General features: G+C 44.1%; 1 protein-coding gene across 1 annotated transcript in view; it reads right to left on the reverse strand.

Annotated features, from left to right (window-relative positions):
- SAAL1 (serum amyloid A like 1) overlaps positions 1–22216 on the reverse strand; it is a 112776-nt gene that overhangs the window by 103 nt on the left and 90457 nt on the right. The window contains exons 7-12 of the mRNA XM_082270871.1: positions 20197–20312; positions 15362–15545; positions 13630–13712; positions 9813–10001; positions 6231–6418; positions 1610–1702 (exon numbers count right to left, since the gene is read on the reverse strand). Coding sequence (XP_082126997.1) covers positions 1610–1702; positions 6231–6418; positions 9813–10001; positions 13630–13712; positions 15362–15545; positions 20197–20312 — 853 coding nt within the window. The remainder of the gene's footprint in view (positions 1–1609; positions 1703–6230; positions 6419–9812; positions 10002–13629; positions 13713–15361; positions 15546–20196; positions 20313–22216) is intronic.

A 22216-nucleotide genomic window follows, 5' to 3' on the forward strand; every position in this document is an offset into this window, starting at 1 on the left:
CAAGTACAAACAGAACTTCTGCCAAAGCTGACACAACCACTACTGGCGAATATCAGATTTCAGGCACAGAAAGTGAATTCTCACCCAGGCAAGTTTACAGAAGTCCTTTCCATAAAAGTTTCCTAGTAATGCTGTAGAGGAGGTGCCTAGGGACGGCACGCATTCAATGTTTTTTTTTTAAAAAAAAGGGTTTAAAGCAGTTCTTCACCCTGTAGCTGCTGACTTAATAAAACAACACATACCTGTCTGGGGATCCAGCTCCGTCCCCACAAAGGCCAGTTCTGTGGTCCTGACACCGGGATGTTAAAGTTGTTCTAAAAGTAGGTGTTTTTTTTTTTACCTTAATGCATTCTCTGCATTAAGGAAAAAAACCTGTGTGCAACTCCCCCCCCCACCTTTATACTTACCGGAGCCTGATCTCGATCCAGAGATGTGCATCAGAGCAGCGGCTCTCTTTCTCCCCACTGGCTTAGAGATGGCAGCAGGAGCCATTGGTGGCATTAGGTGGCGGGTCCGAGCCGTGCTGTGCATTGACACACAGCACAGCTTGGGAGCAAGCCCCCTCCAGTGCTCCCATAGCAAGTAAATGGGGGGGAGGAACCAGGGGCACCAGCAGGGGACCTCAGAGGTCAAGGATTGCAGCTGCTTTGTGCAAAACCATTACACAGAGGAAGAATGACATCTTTGTTATTTTTAACTACTTTCTATCACTTTCGGTGGTTATACCGGGATGATGCCTGCAGCTGGCATCACCCAGGTATGGTTTTTAGAGCCAGCAGTCGGCTCTCTTGTAATGGCAATCGGAGCGGCTGACTAGCTGCTTGACTGCGATTACAAGCAGCGGAAGGGTCGTCCACCCCCTCCTGTCACCTTCCGTGGCTTTCTTGGGCTCTTCCCTCCGACCAGGAGACCTGAAGCAATCAGCTGGCGCGTCCGCTGGCTGGTCGGACAGCCAAGCAAAGAGAGGGTCGGCTTTGATTGGCTGTTCGTAATAGTATCCCGGAAGCGGTGACATGATATCACTTCCGGTTTACTCTTAACAATTGCCGCCATTTTTAAAAGATCAAAAACATTCAAAAACACCAATGAATGCTTTTAAGTGCAGAGGAGGAATTTGGAGTCTTATAGACCCCATATCTCTCCATAAAGAGTATCTGTCACATGCCTATTACTGTCTCAACTATGTATACATTCATTGTGACAGCAATAAAAGTGATCAAAAATGTTTTTTAAATCTACAGTGTAAAAAAAAAAAAAAAAAAAAAAAAAGATTTTTAAGGGCCCCTGTCCTCCCATGAAAACACCGGGTGACAAAAAAAACTAGCAAAACCCACCAATGTGTTCTCTGGGGACTCTGCTTTAAAAAATATATATAACGTTTGGCCCGGGGCAGGGCAGTTCAGGACCCTAGACCTCTGGAGCATGGGGGAGAAGTCACGGTCGGGACCACTCTAGCAACGTGGAGGATCAAGAAAGCAGAGCATCTTTTTTTATGTCCCCTAGACCTAAACAAGTATTTAACCCTTGCAGTGCTGGCACAGCCTCAAAACAAAGGATGATTTCTAAGTTTGCCAGAGTTGGGCATAAATTATGAACAGGAAATACTTACAGAAAGAGAATAGAGGGGGAGCAAGTTCCGAAGCGCACATAGACACTTCTCCTCAGTAACGTGCCCTTGTTTGAGTGTCTCGAATATGTTCTCCTGGAGAGAGAAAATATAAAGAAATAAATAACATAACACAGGACCCTTATTAAAGCTGAATTCCAGGAATTCAGCAACTTTGCAAAAAGTGCAGGCACACTACGAGTTAAGTCTAATTAGGTGCATTTCACCCTCAGGACTTACCTCTATTATTTATATGTGACAGGTTTATTGCACTCCTGGAGGACACGCTCTGGCTATAAAAGAGAAGAGAAGCACACACAGCAGCTATGTCCGACTCTCCCCTCTGCTGCCCCATTCACAGAAGCCTTTGTACTTTGTGAATGAATTCACATAATACAAAGGCTCCTGTGAATGGGCAGAAGGAGGGGAGGGGTGGGCATAGCATTTCCAGCGACTCTACTCTTGAGGGAACAGAGACCACAACGAGCAGCTTCTCAGCCTAGAGAAAGGTCTACAAGGAGACAGGCACCTCGTTAGACTTCATTCATGGTAGGACAACAGTTTCAACAAAGTAGCTGAATTCCTGGAATTAAGCTTTAAGGCCTCATGCACACTGCACATTATCAAAAACGCCAGTAGAAAGCTGTAGGAGTTTTTCAGCATTTTTGCAGTAGTGTTTTTCAGAGTTTTGTAGTGTTTTTCAGAGTTTTGTAGCGTTTTTCAGCTTTTTTTAGCAAACCTTTACTCCCTTAAAAGCTTATGGCTCAAAAATGCTGATAAATGCCAAATAGCTGCGTTTTTCAGAGTTTGTTCTGGGTTTTTTCCAGCAAAAAAACGCCACTGGCAAAAACTGCTGATAACAGCCTGTGTGTGCATGGACACATAGGATAACATGCTGGGAAGTTTATTGGCTGTAGAAAAAAAAAACACCTGAAGTCAAAAACAGCCGCTGTAAAAACGTCCCTGAAGCCCAAAGGTGAAAGATGTAAAGGGAATGTGGCAGATAAAATTAGAAGCTAAAAATGTGTGTTCTGCATAAGGCCAGAAATTAAAAAATTAACTAAACAAAAATGTAATTTATTGCAGCTTACCAATCATGGCCGAAACAACTAATCGATTAATCGACAACTAATCGATTATGAAAATATTTGTCAACTCCCAAGGCTAACTATAGCCAACCCGGTAAACAGGAGCTCAACCAAAACAACTGGAGCTCACGTGAAAAAAACAATACACCCTCAAAGAGGACCAGGTACTCTAAACAGCAGCCTGCAAAAACCTTGCAGCCAAAGGAAGCATCTGCAGATGCCAACACATCCACTTTATAGAACTTTGTGAAAGTGTGCACCAACGACCAGATGGCTGCCTTGCAAACCTGCGTCACTGACGCCTGACGACAGAAGGCCCAGGAGGCACTGAGCGCCCGAGTAGAATGTGCCTTGACAGAGAGCCTCACTCTTGATGGAATAGTCCTGAACCAGCGTCGGTCTGATCCATCTGGAAATGGTCACAGAGGAAGTGGACAACCCTCTCCTGAGGTCCATTCGTGAGCACAAGCAGGGAGTCTGACTTTCTAAAAGACTCCGTAGCTGCCAGGCACACTCTAATTGCCCGGACCACATCCAAAGCATGCAAAGCAATTTCCTTTGGATATTTTGGCCTGGGACACAAGGAAGGCAACACAATGCCTTCATTCTAATGACATTTAGAGACAACCTGAGGAAGGAACAGAAAGAGGCGAAGAAACACCTCTGTGAACTACCAAGTAAGGTGAATGACAGGATGACGCCGCCAATTCCGATAAGCTGCGCGCCAAGCTGATAGCCACCAAAAAGGCCACCTTCTGGGACAGCGTAAGCAGGGGAATCTCTCAAGGTTCTCAAAAGGAGGCTTCTGTATTTATTCGTCATGATACCATTCATGCGATTTACCCTTCAAACCATCTTCAATTTTATACTTGCACAAAGTCAGGGATTTTGTAGGATTGGAGTCAGGTGTATAATTAACCAATTATACCAAATCAGGTGCTAATAATGTAGGTTATGCTAAGGATAACGATGTAGGTTGAAACACAGTCATTAACAAACAGAAGCAGCTGTGTAGGAGGCTTAAAACTGGGTGAGGAACAGCCAAACTCTGCTACTAAGGTGAGGCTGTGGAAGACAGTTTCATGTCACAGGTCATACACCATGGCAAGACGGAGCACAGCCAGAAGACATAAGGTAGTTATACTGCATCAGCAAGGTCTCTACCAGGTAAAGATTCCAAAGCATTATTGCTTCTCGGCCTTTTGGCTAAGGTCAAGTGTAGTATCTGTTCATATCAGTTTAATATCTGATATGTTCCCTGTCTGGAGACCATATTATTTAGGGGAGGACTGGGCCAGGGGGGGCCATTGCCTTCTGGGCCGCTCTGATGTCCTGTAAAAAGGCTGCACTGCTTCTGCCACAGACATGCCTAAATTATTCCTGGTGAAGAGAAGTAAAATTTTAACGCAGCTGACCTACTGAGTGTAGGATGAAGATGAAGACAAAGAGTGCAGGCACCCCCCCCCCCCCATCAGCATGGATGGTGTAAACTGTGTCTGAGCAGAAGCTCGTTCCATGCCCCACTGAAGACTCTCCCCCGGCCAGCCCCAACCGAGCTGTTCCAGCTCCCCCCTGCTGGCCAGGTTGGGAACCAAATTCGGGCGGTGTATAGAGAGTACCTGGAGCAGAGCTTCAGCCTGGAATGGGGGTCAGAAGGAGGCCAGGAAGAGGGAGAGTGTGAGGGGGGCCGAGCCGCTGCACCATGGGCCTCTGGATTGTACTTGCCCCCTGGGCCGCAAGTTGCCAGTCAGCCCCTGCCTACATTAAATGGATTTTTAGAACAGGGAGATGGAAGAAGAGCTTGCTCTGTCCACTCCGCACATTGACCTGGTATTGCAGCACCTCCAGGACTGGTGCTCCAAAAAAAAAAAAAAAGATTCCAAAGCAGACTGGGGTTTCAAGAGGTGCCGTTTAAGCTCTTTTGAAAAAGCACAAAGAAATTGGCAATGCTGAGAGCCGTAGACACAGTGCTCGGCCAAGGAAATGTAATGCCACAGATGGAAGGCACATCATGCTTACTTCCTTCGTCATCAGAAGATCTCCAGCAGTTCCATCAGCACAGAATTGGCAAAAATAAGTGGTACCCGGGTACACCCATCTTCTGTCCGGAGAAGTCTGGCCAGAAGTGATCTTCATGGAAGAATTGCGGCCAAAAAGCCAAATCTCCGACATGGAAACAAGGCTAAGTGACTCATCCATGCAGGAAAACACAGGACCTGGGGTGCAGAGAAATGGCAGCAGGTGCTCCGGACAGATGAATCGAAGCGTGAAATATTTGGCTGTAGCTGAGGCAGTTTGTTGGTGAAGGGCTAGAGAGATACAATAATATGTCTGCAGGCAACTGTGAAGCATGGTGGAGGTTAGTGATGGACCGATATCGGTTTTTCGTTGCAGATACCAATATCTTGGCCAATGCATATCATTATTGGCTGATATATTTATACATTTAAAAAAACTGTTTTTTTTTTATTTCTTTTTTTGACAAGTACTTTTGTGGAGGGATCTGGGGGTGTAAAAGACCCCAAACCCCTCCTCTGCACTTAAAAGCATTCAAAACGCCAAGTTTGGCTGTTCTGAATGCGGTCTTTTTTTTAATCTGGCGCCAGACAGTACCCGGAAGTGATGTCACTCATGACATCACTTCCGGGTTTTTGCATGGAGACCCGATCAGAGACGAATGTGGCTTTGATCGGGTCTTCGGCGAGCATGCAGGCTGGTTGCCCGGGACTCCCGGTGGGAGAGGAGACCCGGGTGAGCCACGGAAGGCGACGGAAGGGGGGGGGGATGTCCCCTCCCGCTCCTTGTAATGACAGCCGACCGTCGGCTATGGACGCCGGTACCGGGGTGATGTCTCTAGCTGCAGGCATCACTCCGGTACAAGCACTTTCCCGAAATATCGGCGGTAAAAGTGCATATCGCCCCCCTGATATATCGGCTTTGCTGATAATCGGTCGATCCCTAGTGGAGGATCCTCCATGCAAATGCAAGTTTGAGGTTGCATTTCTGCAGATGTTGGAGTTGGAGATTTTGTCAGGATTAATGGTGTCCTCGATGCTGAGAAATAAAGGCAGATACTTATCCATCATGCCATACCAACAGGGAGGCGTAATTGGCCCCAAATATATTCTGCAGGAGGACAACGGCCCCCAAACATACAGAAAATGTCATTAACACCTATCTTCAGTGTAAAGAAGAACAAGGAGTCCTGGAAGTGATGGTTTGGCCCCCCACAGAGCCCTGATCTCATCATCATGGAGTCTGTCTGGGATGACATGAAGAGACGGAAGGATATGAGGCAGCCGACATCCACAGAAGATCTGTGCTTAATTCTCTGAGATGTTTGGAACAACCTACCTGCCAAGTTGATTGATTGGATTTGGATGTCTCTTCTGTTCATTTACTTACAAAAACTCCATTTTATTAATTGATAAAAATAAATGATTAAACACTTCTATTTCTGAAAGCATTCTACATTCATTTTTTCACACCTGCCTAAAACTTTTGTACAGTAGTAAACTTAAAAAGGGAAGTGTCACCTTTGTTAGCTGTTTGAGAATGTTAGATAGGAATTCACAGCAGACATCCTTCAATATCTTTAGATGGAAATCCTCTTCAATGGCCGCTTCTTCTGGATCACCTTGATCATGGAGTTTGCCATTGATCTTCCGACAACAGACCTCCATGTTCTCCAGAATTCGGGTGAGGCTGTTTATTAGGGGGAGATCTAGAAGAGAAAATAATTCTCGTTGTTGTATCTTCTATACAGTGCGCTCACGGGTGGGAATTCATTTGTACCACAACAGTGCAGATGATAGTGCCACACTGGGCAACCCCGGCGCTGAAGTCAGGAATGCCACTAACAGTTTATTCTGCAAGTGATATCAGACAGTTTTAGCTGATTTGTAATGAATTAAATATTATACCTTTTCTTGTTCCCTCCTAACAAAGGATGAAAATGGTGAAAACTAGTGTATTATTTTCATATCATAAGCGCCCTCTTGTGGCTGTTAAAAGACCTAACCTTGCAGTGACACTTGGATCCTACAGCCAGTTTTTGCTGTACTTCCATCAAAGCCAAGCCAAATCCAAAAGCAAAAATTGAATATATTGCAGGTTAGCAGTTCTACAATGTGGTGTCTGCATTAGCTGTTTCCTTTATTTTTACCTGCTAAACTTACCAGTAACACACTTGTTGTTCTAGGGTGACAACGCTCACTCACTGTACAATATCTATGGAGGTAGCCATGGTTGTTACCATAGGCTGCCTGCCTGATCTAGACAAAAACCACATCTTCCTCTCTTAGGCTCTTTTTACACGGGGCGGATCAGCTTGGCAACCTCGCTAGTTCAGCGGGGGATCGCTCTGTTCATCTCCGCTAAGCAGGCGGATGACAGGTCTGTCTCCGCTCACTGAGCAGAGACGGACCTGTCAGAGTCAGTCTCTGCTCTCTTCTATATGGAGATCAGATGAAAACAGACAGCGAACATATCCGTCCGGCTGGACGGATGGCAAACGTACTCTGTAGTAAGGTACACAGAGCTCAGAAGTGACTCAAAGGTCAGTAGTGAAGCAAGGTTCAGAAATTAGTAGCAAGGCAGAGTTCAGAGGTCAGTAGTAAGTGAGGTAGAGTTTAGGGGTCTATAGTGAGGTGGCGTTTAGGGGTCAGTAGTAAGTGAGGCAGAGTTTAGAGGTCAGTAGTACGTGAGGTAGGGTTCAGAGGTGAGTAGTGAGGCAGAGTTCAGGGGGTCAGTAGTAGGTTAGGCAGAGTTCAGAGGTTAGTAGTAAGTGAACCAGAGATCAGGGGTCAGTAGAAAGTGAGGCAGACTTCAGGGGTCAGTAGTAAGTGAAGCAGAGTTCAGGGTCAGTAGAAAGTGAGGCGGAGTTCAGAGGTCAGTAGTGAGGCGGAGTTGAGAGGTCAGTAGTAAGTGAGGCAGAGTTGAGAGGTCAGTAATAAGTGAGGCAGAGTTCAGAGGTCTATAGTGAGGCAGAGTTCAGGGGTCAGTAGTAATGCAGAGTTCAGGGGTCAGTAGTAAGTAAGGCAGAGTTCAGGGGTTAGTGGTAAGTAAGGCAGAGTTCAGAGGTCAGTAGTGAGGTGGGGTTCAGGGGTGAGTAGTAAGTGAGGCAGAGTTCAGGGTCAGTAGTAAGTCAAGCGGAGTTCAGGGTCAGTAGTAAGTCAAGCGGAGTTCAGGGTCAGTAGTAAGTCAAGCGGAGTTCAGAGGTGAGTAGAAAGTGAGACGGAGTTCAGAGGTCAGTAGTAAATGACAGAGTTCAGAGGTCAGTAGTAAGTGACAGAGTTCAGGGGTCAGTATAAAGTGAGGCAGAGTTCAGGGGTCAGTAGAAAGTAAGGCAGAGTTCAGGGGGTCAGTAAAAAGTGAGGCAGAGTTCAAGGGTCATTACTGAGGTAGAGCTCAGAGGTCATTAGTAAGTGAGGCAGAGTTCAGGGGTCAGTATTAATTAACAAAGTTCAGTAATAATAAACGGTCAGCTTGGCTTTCAGACTAATGCATTGCGGTTTTCCCACACTATGGGTGCAGCGCAGTATTCCCACGGTTTTCGTGCGGGTTAGCTGAACTTTGCCCTAGACTTCAATTATGTCCCATGGTTTTGATGCGCTTTCTAAAAGAGCACCAAAACCTCCCTTTCAAGGAAGAAAAACAGGCGCCGCTGAGTGTAGCATAAAAGTTTAATACATGAAATGATATAGCAACTCACATGGAACTCACTCAGACACGTCTGAGGAAGGAGCCCAGTACGCATGCTCCGAAACACGTTGCGTCACTTCCGGTAGGCTTGCGGTTCACCGCAGCCTCTACCCGATCCAGCTCCCTCATGGTCCTTCCTGCATCGTCATCTCCCGGCTTCGGGTCAGTCGGTATGCGGACATACCAATACAGGAAGCGATTTAGGAATATGGACACAAGCTAATTCCCATGTGAGTTGCTATATCATTTCATGTATTAAACTTTTATGCTACATTCAGCGGTGCCTGTTTTTCTTCCTTGTTTGCCAGCGGGATTCCCATCTTTTGCCTGCCAGATCTGCCCTTTATTACATCAGCACCTGTAGAGTTTAGTCTCCAGCAGTCCCTGATCATCTCAACTTATCATCTGTTGCTGCACTGGGGTCCTTTCCCTTTGGCACAAGCGCCCAACACCCCTCCTGCCTAAAACCTCCCTTTCAGTCTTTGTTTTCAGAAAGTGCAGCAAAACCGCAGTATATAATAGAAGTCTATGATCATGTGCAACTAACCCACACAGAAACCGTAGGTACACTGCGCTGCAACCATCTAAACCATACACCATCAGTGTGAATGCACCCTACTGGGTGGAGGGAAGACCAAAAGCACATTTTATGGGTACAGGAAGGCTTTTGGTTTTATTTAACCACGCCCCTTTAAGCCTCTCCCACAGTTAACACATTTTGACCAAACCCACCATTGACCGCGACTTTGGGGTGCACACCCTAATGTAATAGGCTGAGCACACCTGTGTTTCGGATTGGATGCCAGGCGGGTGTCAGCGGATTGCAGATCGCCGCTATTACTAGTTAAAAAAAAAAAAAAACAATAAAAATGACATAAATCTTTCCCGTAGTTTGTAGACGCGATAACTTTTGCACAAACCAATCAAAATACGCTTATTGCGATTTTTTTTTTTTTACCAAAAACATGTAGCAGAAAACAAATGACCTAAAATGTTAAAAAAAATTTTTTTGAGAATATTCTATAGCAGAATGTGAAAATTATTGTTTTATTTTTTTTCTGAATTGTTGCTCTTTTTTAGTTTGTAGTGCAAAAAAAAAAAAATCGCACAGGTGATCAAATACCACCAAAAGAAAGCTCTGTTTGTGGGAAAAAAAGGACATCAATTTTATGTAAGTACAGCATCGCACAACTGTCAGTTAAAGTAACGCAGTGCCGAATTGCAAAATATGGCCTGGTCATTAAGGGGAAAAATCTCCCGGTCCAGAAGTGGTTAATAGGCTCTGATCTGGCATGTCAAATCGGCCCGATGTGAACGGGGGCTTTAGGGTAAATTGCTCCACAGAAAATGTCACTTCCACTCTCAGCTGACATAAATTAGTGAGGAGCAAAAAACAGCAGCATATAAAGATTTACTTTTTCCAGTCTCGGTGTATTCCTGCCCCGTCTGGGAGGAGAACATGATGGACATAACAGCCAGGATATAGGATAAGATGGTTTTCTGCTCCTGGATGATCAGTGGGGGATCCCCAGGCTGACACAAGTCCCGACATATCAGCTTGAATAAAAATTCCCATGTCCGCTTCCCATCCTCTGGAGACTGTACTGGGGGAAAAAAATATTACATCTTTAAAAAAAATAAAATATGAACAGTTCTATGCACCATCACAACCATTAAACATATTACATATCATATTAGAGTGAGAAACAGTATGGGGATCCATTTATAAAAAATGAACTGTGTGAATGGCTCAGCATTCTCACAACCTTCACGAATAATTCCTTTAATGTGTCTAATAGGTTTACTTCCTTTGATCATCAGCTCCATCTTGTGGCCATAATGTGGTATTTTCCTGAAATATCTCAATCAGGTAAATACTGCATCACAAACAATCCCTGTACAGGCATACCCCGTTTTATGTACACTCACTTTACGTACACTAGCGACTACGGACACAGCCTGGTCTGTACTACTCCCGATTTTTAACATTGGCGTCTATGGGAAATCTTGGTCAGCTTGACATGGCACTACTCCCAAACCATAAGTGACAGGGATACCAAACTTAGGGAGCATCGAGAGGGGACCCAGGACTACAACATATCCCATTTTGTGGTCGGCCAGCTTGCCTAGGTAATCTACCATGTCATAGTCCTGGATCCCCTTAACATGCTCCCCAAGTTTGGTGTCCTGGTCACTTATGGTTTGGGAGCAGTGCCATGTCAAGCTGACCAAGATTTCCTATAGAGCTAGTGTATTTACAGTGAAAAAAGGTATTGCTTCACTTTAAGTACATTTTCGTTTTACATACATGCTCTGGTCCCATTGTGTACTGCCTGTACTGTGTCTAATATGTGTATATTCTAGGATTGTCAGCGCCATCTAGTGGTCATAATGCAGAATTTTCCTGCAAACAGCATTTTAGTAAAATACATCATTACGGTCATTAGATGAATCGGACAATCAAAGGAAATAAACATATTAGACACACTATGGGGCTTATTCGTGACATCTGAATGTGGAGATATTCGCAGTCAGTTTTTCTTTTATAAATAGAACGATAAGGGCTCGTTCACAGCAGTTGAAGCGCGTAAAAATCCCAGCGGTCAGCTGTGTTTTTACATCCCCCCCAATGCTCCCCGTTTAGCAGAGGCATTGCAGGCTCTGAAAGAATTTTACCCCATCGCTAGCGCCTACCAAGTGCGACTCATTTAAGTGAATGGGCCTGCTCTGCAAACGCCCTGCAACCACATGCAACGCAAGTGATGGTAGCATGCTAGTGCGGATTTCAAGGGGTTAAAGCATGTGGTGAGAAGGTGACCCAACATCTCAGCCTGTTAAATTCTCTCTAAAGAGCAGTCTGAATATGGATCGCTCTTCACTTCAAAGCAAGTGTGAAGGGTGGATTTAGGCATGCGTCTGATCTGCCTTTCCTTTGAAGACAGATCCGCGTTTGGAATGCGCTTCAGAGGCTACTGACAGGCGGCGAGGAAGCGATCCAACACCTCCCCCCTGCCTGCTTCACCGCCAACAAATGCGGCGCAACTGCGTGCATTGCATGGGGTTACGGGGCATTTGCAGCACTTCCCCATTTACTTGAATGTTTAGCGTTTCTGCCTGCGATTGCTACATTTTGGGGGCAAAGCATCATCCCCATCTGTTGCCTATTGCAGCTTAAGGGGATGGGGGGAGGTTATGTGTGGGCAGCAAAAACGCAGCGCAACCGCACAGAATTAGCAGGTCGCACACCAGCAGGCCCAGTTACAACATTTATAGGCCCTGATGAGGAAGGAGTGCCTTAACCCCTGAAATGGGTTGGTTGTTGTCTTGTTATGAGCAAAGAATAATTGTAAAAGACTTTGGACGGTTTGGATGGGGATCTTCAACCTCAGCCCCCCTAGGTTTGTTAAGGGCAGCTTCACCAAAGCTATTGCACTCCATATGAACGACTTTCCTCAACCATAGACTATGGAGAAGTTGAATCTAGAGCCTTCGATGTATACCTTCCAGCAATAAAAATCTGACAGAGTCTAACCCTTTCTTCACATTCTATCTGTTTAGGAAAAGCTTTGGGTTTACTTACACTTCAATGCACCGAATAGAACCCATGCTACATCCAAGATGGGGTTCAGTGTTAAATGTGTTTGTATTATAATTTGTAGGGCAGCACAGTGGCTTAGCGGTTTGCCTGGCTGCCTTGCAGCACTGGGGCCCCTATTTAGAAACCCAGTTAATACACAAATCTGCATGGAGTTTGCATGTTTACTCTGCATACTCTGATTTCATCCCACATGCCAAAGACATGCTGGAAGGTTTATTAAATCCGGTCTAAATTGGCCTTAGTATGCGTTTGCATGCATGCGACATAGGGACCTTAGATTGTAAGTTATGTGAGGACAGGGACTATGAATGTACAGTATGTAAAGCACTGCATAAAATGTTGGTGCTATATACATGTCTGAATGTAATAAGGAAATAAACATTTAACAAAAAGATGTATGGTCTTTCTATAGGTCCTATTTGATTATAGATGCTCAGGTCCATTTTGTACTATATAGCAGGGCTCAAAATTTAAAGTCCTGAGCTACTAGCCAGGCCTTAAGGGTTACTCACCACCAGTTGCCCCACCCAACCTCTACCCTGTCCGCCCCTAAACACGCCCTCAAATTATCACATAAAAGGACACTGTAAAAATGTTTTTGCATGAATGCAGAAGTTACAAAAATAAATATTATTAAACAACTTTACAAGTGTCCATCAGTGACCATCAATGCAGCCTGTCAGTGAAGCCTCACCAGTTTCCATCAGTGAAGCCTCACCAGTGCCCTTTAATGCAGCCTCACCAGTGCCCTTTAATGCAGCCTCAGCCATGCCCATCAATGCCCTCTCACCAGTGCTAATGAACGCAGCCTCACCAGTGCCCATCAATGCAACCTTACCAGTGCTCATCAATGCAACCTCACCTGTGCCCATCAATGCAACCTCACCTGTGCCCATCAATGCAGCCTGATCAGTGCTTATCAATGCAGCCTGATCAGTGCTTATCAATGCAGCCTCACCTGTGCCCGTTAGGCCACCTCACCAGTGTCCATCAATGCAACCTCACCTGTGCCCATCAATGCAACCTCACCTGTGGCCATCAATGCAACCTCACCAGTGCCCATCAATGCAACCTCACCAGTGCCCATCAATGCAACCTCACCAGTGCCCATCAATGCCGCCTGATCAGTGCCATTCAATGCCACCTCCCCTGTGCCCGTCAATGCAACCTCCCCTGTGCCCATCAATGCAACCTCCCCTGTGCAGGGGAAGAGAGAGGAGAGGAAGGGGAAAGCCGGCCGCATAATCACAGAGCAGGGATTTCCCCGCTGTACCTGCTTTAACTAGAATGGCCGGGGGCTCGCCGTTACACACAGTCCCGCCTATTGGATTGGCTCCTATGATAGACAGAACACCGGTCCAGTGCCAGGACATGGGATGTCTATCATGTCACAGAGCCAGGCCAGGAGGCGGTGCAGTGTGTGATGGCGAGCGCCCAGAAATTCAAATGAAAACTGTTATAGTGGGGCGATCCTGGCTCTGTGATTATGGCTTTTCTCCTCCTCTCTCTTCCCCTGGGCGATCACTGGGAGAATGGCTCCTGAGGCAGCCAAACACTCGCCCTCAATTATTTTCCACTCCCAAAATGCGAGCAGGCAAGTAGAAAATTTGAGAGCTGCTATCTAGTATGCTTACCTATAGACTGAATGCCCTCATCTACTGTAGTCACCAGCTGTAATATGTGCATGTATACATCAAGACCTTCTGGACTGTCATACCTGGAACAGTAAAGGGACAAGATGGTTAAAGCTCAATGGAAGTCTCACCTCTTCTATATCCTTTTTATAGCCCTACTCCCCTCTCTAGTTGTATAATCTACACAAAAAAACTCCTGAGGAAGACCTGCGCCTGAAGAAGCCCACTGAAGAAACATGTACAAATACTGTAGCTGCTAGCTTTAAAAAAAATAAATAAATAAAAATCAGGTGATTGCCAGTAACAGGACAAGATGGTTAAAGCCTAAAAGGAAGTCTCACCCCTTCTATATATCTTTTTATAGCCCTGCTCTCTTCTCTATGCGTATAGTCTGTAGAAATATCTGCTGAAAAAGCCCTGCTCCTGAAGAAGCCCACTGCAGGAAACACTTACAAATACTGTACCTGCCAACTTTAAAAAAATCAGGTATTACCAGTCACTGAAGTCTTCGCGCTGTCTTCCTGCAAATGGTTTTCCTCACTAGTTCCCAGCCCACCTTCTTGGATTTGGGAGCCAGCTGTGACTTACTGAGCAATCGCAACCAGTTCCCCACTCCGCATTTGCTAGATTCGGCAACACCCTTGGGCATGTGACACATCCCAGGTGGCTGTGGGAGGGGCAAGTGATGTATCTATTATCTAGGGGAGAAATTAGGAAGTGGGAGCAGGTAACTATCAAAAAAAAAAAAAAAAAAAAAAAGGTACCCCGCTCCATTTATAAAAAACATCTAAAAGTACTAGGGATTACCCTAAATGGCACTTTCACTTTTGAATGAAAGTCTGCTTTAACCTAGCCACTTTGGGGTATCTACTTAAAGGGTAACTCCACTTTAGTGGGGAAAAAAATAGCAAATAAAGAAAAAACAATATAACGTATACAATTGCGACACAAATCATATTGTAATTGAATGTTATTAAAAACTACCATTCCTTTTCAATCTGCAGCCGTTGTAATTTTCTGAAAATGCAATACAATATGGCCGCCTGGAGCTGTTCTGTACACAGAATGTATACTGACCACACCCCCAGAAACATTTCCTGCTTGTGATTGGCTCACCAATTTTCCCAGAAGGCTGCACTAAGATACAAGTCAGATTTTGGGCATCCACTGCAACAGAAATGTCATTTTTGGTGAGATACTAACAATAGGAACACGTCTGAAGGGATGCAGGCCCAGCAGATTTCCTCATTAGTGCTCTGCAGCTGCCACAGCTGATAGATAATTATGAAACCACTCCCATTTGACCCACTCAGCACAGACAAACAAACGGGGATTTCTTCAGAATGACAAAAGGTAGGAATCTGCAACAACGTTTGTTAAAAACCTTGTAACGTGCAGAGATCTCCCAGAGGGGAATGTTTTTTTTCCTCAACAAAAGTGGAGTTACGCTTTAGGGGGAGTAAGGATAATGCAGGGCTACTTAAAAAAAAAAAAAAAAAAAAAAAGGTTAAGATTTGTGACTGATTTTTATTTTGAAATGATCACTGTGACTGGCTATCAGAGTCATCACATGATCAGAAGACCATCCCCCTGTCTGTGACAGCTCAGTCACTGCTCTGGGAGCACACGTGTAGTATGAGCAGGGCTGTGGTCCTGAGGATTAGAGGCGTATGATTGTATAGGCTGGGTATATGAAGTCAGTCTCTACCGCCACACAAGAATCTGAACTCACCTCAGCTGTTTTGCAGCCTCCAGTAGGGAAGGAACAAGTCCAAGCGGGGAGGGCTTCTCTTCTTCTATATCGGTAACTGGAGTGCCTGGCTGCTGGCTACCGGCTTTTATCCAATCGATCATTAGGTCTTCATCCACGTCAAAAAGCTTGTCCACCAATTCTCCGACTTTAAACAAGAGGTCCACTGCAAGAAGATTTTACACACTTCAAAATCATAATTGTTTTTTTAACCACTTCAGCCCCGGAAGGTTTTAACCCCTTAATGACCAGGTAATTTTTTCTGATACAGCACTGCGGTACTTTAACTGTCGTGCAACGTTGTACCCAAATAAAATGGATGTTCTTTTTTCCCCACAAATAGAGCTTTCTTTTGGTGGCATTTGATCACCTCTGCGTTTTTTTCTTTTTTGCCACAGCTTTGCACAGGCTATGTATAGCACAGTGATGATGTCACTGCCACTTTTACAGGGTAGTATCTGAGTTTGCAAAGGCACTTGGAGCACAGAAAGTGGATTTATATCCATTGTGGCTACTGAGGAATATATTTATTTCCAAGCTGTTGCTCCTGAGTTCACCTTTAACTAATTTCCGCCTACCCACAGTTGTTTTACTGCTGGCGAGTGGGAAAGGCAGGCTAGACAATGTGCCTGTAAGTTGTCTGCTTGTCTTCTAGGCTTGGGTCCCCTGATTGGGCATAGCACAAGCTTGGCAGCATATTTAACCCAATGATTTTGGCTGATCGGCTGTGTCCAATCACAGACAGAGTGTGTACCAAAAAAAAACACAGAACTCAGCGTGTACCAAAAAACACAGAACTCAGCGTGTACCAAAAAACACAGAACTCTGCGTGTACCAAAAAAAACACAGAACGCTGCTTGTACCAAAAAAACACAGAACTCAGCGTGTACCAAAAAAACACAGAACTCTGCGTGTACCAAAAAACACAGAACTCTGCGTGTACCAAAAAACACAGAACTCTGCGTGTACCAAAAAACACAGAACTCTGCGTGTACCAAAAAACACAGAACTCTGCGTGTACCAAAAAAACACAGAACTCAGCGTGTACAAAAAAACATAGAACTCTGTAAATGGGAACAGCGATCCAACTATTTCTTCTCCCTGCAAAGCAGGGAGAAAAAAACAGCCAGAACAGAAATTAAAAGCAGCACATATTACACATTGTTAGGCACACAGTTAACCCCTCGAATGCCCCTAGATATTAACCCCTTCCTAGCCAGTGTCCCAGATAGAAAGCAACAACAAAGCTGCAAGTTTGAAAATGACTTGCTAAGCTTTTTCTAGACTTTCCAGGCTTCGCAAGTTTGTTGCACAACTGCAGCAAGTCAACACTGCATGACTCCCGATCAACTTTCTTTGCAAACATTCTGCTGCAAGTTCTGGTTCAGTTATGTTGTGCAATAATCAACCCACCACAGGGGGCACTGTAGCTGAATTTGAAAAAGTGTCCACTAGAACTTTTGCTTCAAGTTCTCTGCAAGTGTACAGCTTTCCAGTGAAAATGTGCAGCAATTTAAAAGACTTACAATTGAACACTGTCACCTTGCTATCTGGGACCATTAGTACAGTGTCGGTGTACAATATTATAATTGAATTAGTGTCACTAGCGTTGTCAGTCTCAATTAGTGACCCTCCCAGATAGAGTCTGTAGAGGCCAGATTGCCCACCACCCTATCACAGTCCCACTAAGTTGCTGATCACCGATATTATTTATATAGTGCCTACAGCTGCGTAAATTCCAGTATACAATGCATCCGGAAAGTATTCACAGCGCTTCACTTTTTCCACATTTTGTTATGTTACAGCTTTATTCCAAAATGGATTAAATTCATTATTTTTTTTTTTTTTAATTCTACAAACAATCCCCCATAATGACAACGTGAAAGAATTTTGTTTTAAATCTTTGCAAATTTATTAAAAATAAAAAAATCCCATGTACATAAGTATTAACACCCTTTGCCATGACACTCAAAATTGAGCTCAGGTGCATCCTGTATCCACTGATCATCCTTGAGATCTTTTTACAACTTGGTGTCCACCAATCAGTTGATTGTACATGATTTGGAAAGGCACACACCTGTCTATACAAGGCCCCGCCGTTAACAGTGCATGTCAGAGCACAAACCAAGCCATGAAGTTCAAGGAATTGTCTGTAGACCTCAGAGACAGAATTGTATGGAGGCACAAATCTGGGGAAGAGTACAGAAAAATGTTTGCAGCAGTGAAGGTCTCAATGAGCACAGTGGCCTCCATCATTCGTAAATGGAAGAAGTTTGGAACCATCAGGACTCTTCCTAGAGTGGGTTGTCCGACCAAACTGAGCTATCGGGGGGAGAAGGACCATAGTCAGGGAGGTGACCAAGAACCCAATGGTCACTCTGACAGCTCCAGTGTTTCTCTTTGGAGAGAGGAGAACCTTCTCGGCAGCACTCCACCAATCAGGCCTGTATGGTAGAGTGGCCAGGTGTCACAAGACAGCCCACCTGTGGGTTGCCAAAAGGCACCTGAAGGACTCTCAGACCATGAGAAACAAAATCCTCTGGTTTGATGAAACAAAAATGTAATTCTTTGGCCTGAATGGCAAGTGTCATGTCTGGAATAACCCAGGCACCGCTCATCACCTGGCCAATACTATCCCTACAGTGAAGCATGGTGGTGGCAGCATCATGCTGTGGGGATTTTTTTCAGCAGCAGGACCTGGGAGACTAGTCATTAATGATTAATTTTTGCGGTAAAAGTTCGGAATTCGGTCACCCGAACCGCCCAAAATGCAATGGGATTGGAAGTGGGCTTTAAAAGCCCGTGATTGGCCCAGAAACGTCAGTAAAAACCAATGAGGGGGCAGGAGTCTGCTAGGAACGTGATTGGAGTGACTACGGGGACCAGAGAGAGGCCAATCAGGAGTGAATACGCCCCCAGTATATAACATAGCCCTGCCTAACCTCTAGCACTGTAATACAGAGGCTTCGAAAGAGAGTGGAAGCATTTGTGTTTCTCCTGCTGTGTTAAACAACATTTGCTGCATAGCCGATTGCTAGTAAAGCTCCACATCAGCAGAAGAGCAGTCAGCTTACAGAAAGATTGTCAGTGTAGTTAGAAATACAGTGATTGTGCTGTTTGAGTTAGAAAAAAATAAATATAAAAATTTAAAAGGGACAGTGTCAGAAAGTATCTTCTGCTGTATGGAGCTGTTCTTTTAGTGTGAGGAAAGGGATATGCAGTGTAGTTAGGGTACTATATACCACTATAGTTAGATTCAATCTAGTTTTTGTAGGGATACTTTTAAGTGTCAGGGTTCCATCTAGTGAGCACTTTGCACTGCTGATATATCTACAGCAGGTATAAGTGCTTGCTAGTTAGCTATTGTGCAAAATACATTTCAGCGATACAAACATCTGCTGTATTTAGCGACAACTTTGGGTCGCATAGCAGTGTGCGTTTTGCAGGTGAATTTCACCGCGCAGAGTTGCCAAAGCCTCAGTGACAACTTAACGGCTGTTTTTCGTTGTAAGCGTTAAGTCCACTGCAAAATGCTTTGCTACTCTGCGTCACACACATCTGCTTTATTTAGTGACAACTTTGGGTCGCATAGCAGTGTGCGTCTTGCAGGTGATTTTCACATCGCACAGTTGATAAAGCCTCAGTGACAACTATACATAAATTAAAATTCATCATAAAAAAAAATGATTATTTTTCTTAGAATTTCAGTAGCGCAGGGATGGTGTTACCCTCCTTTCATAAAGTGCAAATAAATAAAGTGCATAAATAATCCAAAACATCCAACTAAGCAAGAACAGAGTCCTTCAAAAGTCTTTGTTTATGTAGTGCCAAAGCAATACACAGAGCCTTTAATGCAGGGTCATTGGTGTCAGTTATAGGAACCACCGTACAATGTCACCACCACCAGCTCTGGCACTACATAAATGTCCTTGAGTGGCCCAGCCAGAGCCCAGACTTGAACCCGATTGAACATCTCTGGAGAGATCTGAAAATGGCTGTGCACTGACGCTTCCCATCCAACCTGATGGAGCATGAGAGGTCCTGCAAAGAATGGGAAAAACTGCCCAAAAATAGGAGTGCCAAGCTTGTAGCATCATACTCAAAAAGACTTATTGAACAAAGGGTGTCATACTTATGTACATGGGATGTTTTTCCTTTTTTATTTTTAATTAATTTTCAAAGATTTCAAACAAACTTCTTTCAGGTTGTCATTATGGGGGATTGATTGTAGAATTTTGAGAAAAATAATGAATTTAATCCATTTTGAAGTAAGGCTGTAACATAACAAAATGTGGAAAAAGTGAAGCGCTGTGAATATTTTCCGGATGCACTGTACATACACCATTGTTTTTAGGTACTATACCTTTCACACACATCAATATATACCTAATGTGATTTTTTTTCTTTTTTTTAAATGACATGTAATCGAATACATTTTGGTAAAAATAAAAAAAATAAAAAATGTTTTTTTTTATTATTATTCGATAGGTTTGAGAACAAAGTAGAAAATACTATTTTTTTCCCTAAATGTTTGGTCTTTTTTAAATGTAATAAAAAAAAAAAACCCAGTGGTAATTAAATACCACAAAAAGAAAGCTCTATTTGTTTGTCAAGAATTATAAAAGTTTAATTTGTGTACAGTGTTGCATGACTGCGCAATCACCAGTTAAAGTAGCGCAGTGCTGAATTGCAAAAAATTCCCTGGTCATGAAGGGGGTAAAACCTTACGGAAATCGAGGGGTTAATTTTCCTGTAAACACAAAGGCATAGTGTAGAAGACTCAAACACAAGCCTTTAGTATGGATAGGAATTGTTACCATTAGTGGAGCTGTTCATGATAAAGCACAGGTTATCACGGACAGAGGGGTGCTTCCTGATTCTTTCCATCCACGTGCTGATTACCTCCACCTGAGATAGACATGACAACAGCAACCTGCAACACAGAGGTGAAAAAAAAAAAAACAAGCCCATTAGTCCCAACAAGTCCACCAAAAAAAATAAAAGAAAAAAAAAAAATCAATAAACAACCTCCACATACAGAACACTATACCATGAGCTGATCCAGAGGAAGGCATAAAATGCCTAATAAAGCACGGTCCAATTTCCTCCAACAGGGGGGAGAAATATATATATATTTTTTTTTTTTATAGATTTATTTTTTAAGCAGACCCCCTAGAGAATAAAATGGTGGGTGTTGCATATTTTTAGGTCATGAGTTATTTGCACAGCGGTTTTTCAAATGTAAATTTTTTGGGGGAAAAAGTACACTTTACTAAATTTTAATGCACAAAAAGACAATATAATACCCAATTGTTTGGTAAAACATAGAAGATGATGTTACGCCGAGTAAATAGATTCCAAATATAACACGCTTTAAAATTGCGTCAGTCCAATTTATGATTACACAAGAGGTCTGAAGGATATTTGCTCTCGCTCTGACGTAGTGGGGCTACCTCACAAGCGTGCTGCGATCGCATTTACATATGCGAGCGGGACCGGCATGTGTGTTCACATTTGTAAAGCCAGGGGCACACGGGAACATTTTAAATTTTTCTTTTTAATATTATTATTTATTTTGCTATATAAACCCTGTGTAATAACAATAATAGTATTTGATTTTTATTTTATTTTTACACAGTTTTTTTTATCTTTGATCACTTTTATTGCAATCACAAGAAATGTAAATATCTCTTGTGATAACAACAAGCAGTGAGAGGTCCTCTTTACTGAGACATCTGGGGTCTATTAGACCCCAGATGTCTCCTCTGCTTCGGATCAAACTCGTATCGGTTTGATCTGAAGCTGTTCTAGGCCACTAAAGATCAGACAGAAATCAGATGTGATGAAACCCTCGTCGCTTCTGGTTTCTGATGTCACACAATGGGAGGAACGACATCCTTTATTTCCACTGTGTTTCTGGAATAGGATCCCACCAGACGCGTCCTTACTGGGCTCCCTGATCACAGCTATGATCGGAAGTCATATTTTTTTTTTTTTATTAAAATAATAAATCACCTGCTCTGTGCAGTGGTATTGTGCAGTGTGGCCCCGATCCTCCTTTTCTGGGGCCCCCGGTGGCAATCTTGGCTCCTCCTCTTCTTACGTCCACCATAGCCAGCTGCTTGCTATGGGAAGAAGGGTGGGCTGCGCACTCCCGACCTGTGTATCTATGGAGCTGCGCTCCATAGACTTACATAGCGGGACTTAAGTCCACCCTCACATCCTCTTTACTGCATTTGATTGACAGCAGCAAGAGCCTATGACTCCTGTTACTTCTTGAATGCTGGGTGAAGAGGAAGTAAGGGGAGAATAGATGCAGTCGTGCAGATCTATTCTCCCCTCTCATACTCTTCACACAGGGGAAGGGGGGCACAGAGAAAATGAAAATTTTTTTAGGTTAATGCAATCAAATGCATTAAAGAGGAGCTCCAGACACCTATAAAAAAATCTAAGTCAGCAGCTACAAAATGTGTAGCTGCTGACTTTTAAAAAACAGCCACTCACCTGCCCCACTGTTGAGCGATGGGCTCACACCAGCGGCCTTTATCCTCCCTCGGCGGCACCGGCATCTTCACTATGGGCACCCGGCTATGAGAGCTTGCAGCTTCACAGCCGGGTGCCCACATGCGTGAGTCGCGTTGGGCATCCTGGATTGGTTGATGCAGTCTTCCGGGACCTATCAGTGTCCCAGAAGACTGCAGGGGGAGGGAGGAGAACTTCTGTTGCCGAGCATCACGGCACTTGGAACGGAAGTGGGAGCAGGTACCTGTCAAAATTGATTATCTGCTCCCCCCCCCCCCTCAAAAGTGTCAATTGTGCAAGAGGAGCAGGAACGAG

Source organism: Pelophylax lessonae (assembly GCF_965119305.1).
Source record: "Pelophylax lessonae genome assembly, chromosome: 10".
Taxonomy (NCBI): Eukaryota; Metazoa; Chordata; class Amphibia; order Anura; family Ranidae; genus Pelophylax; species Pelophylax lessonae.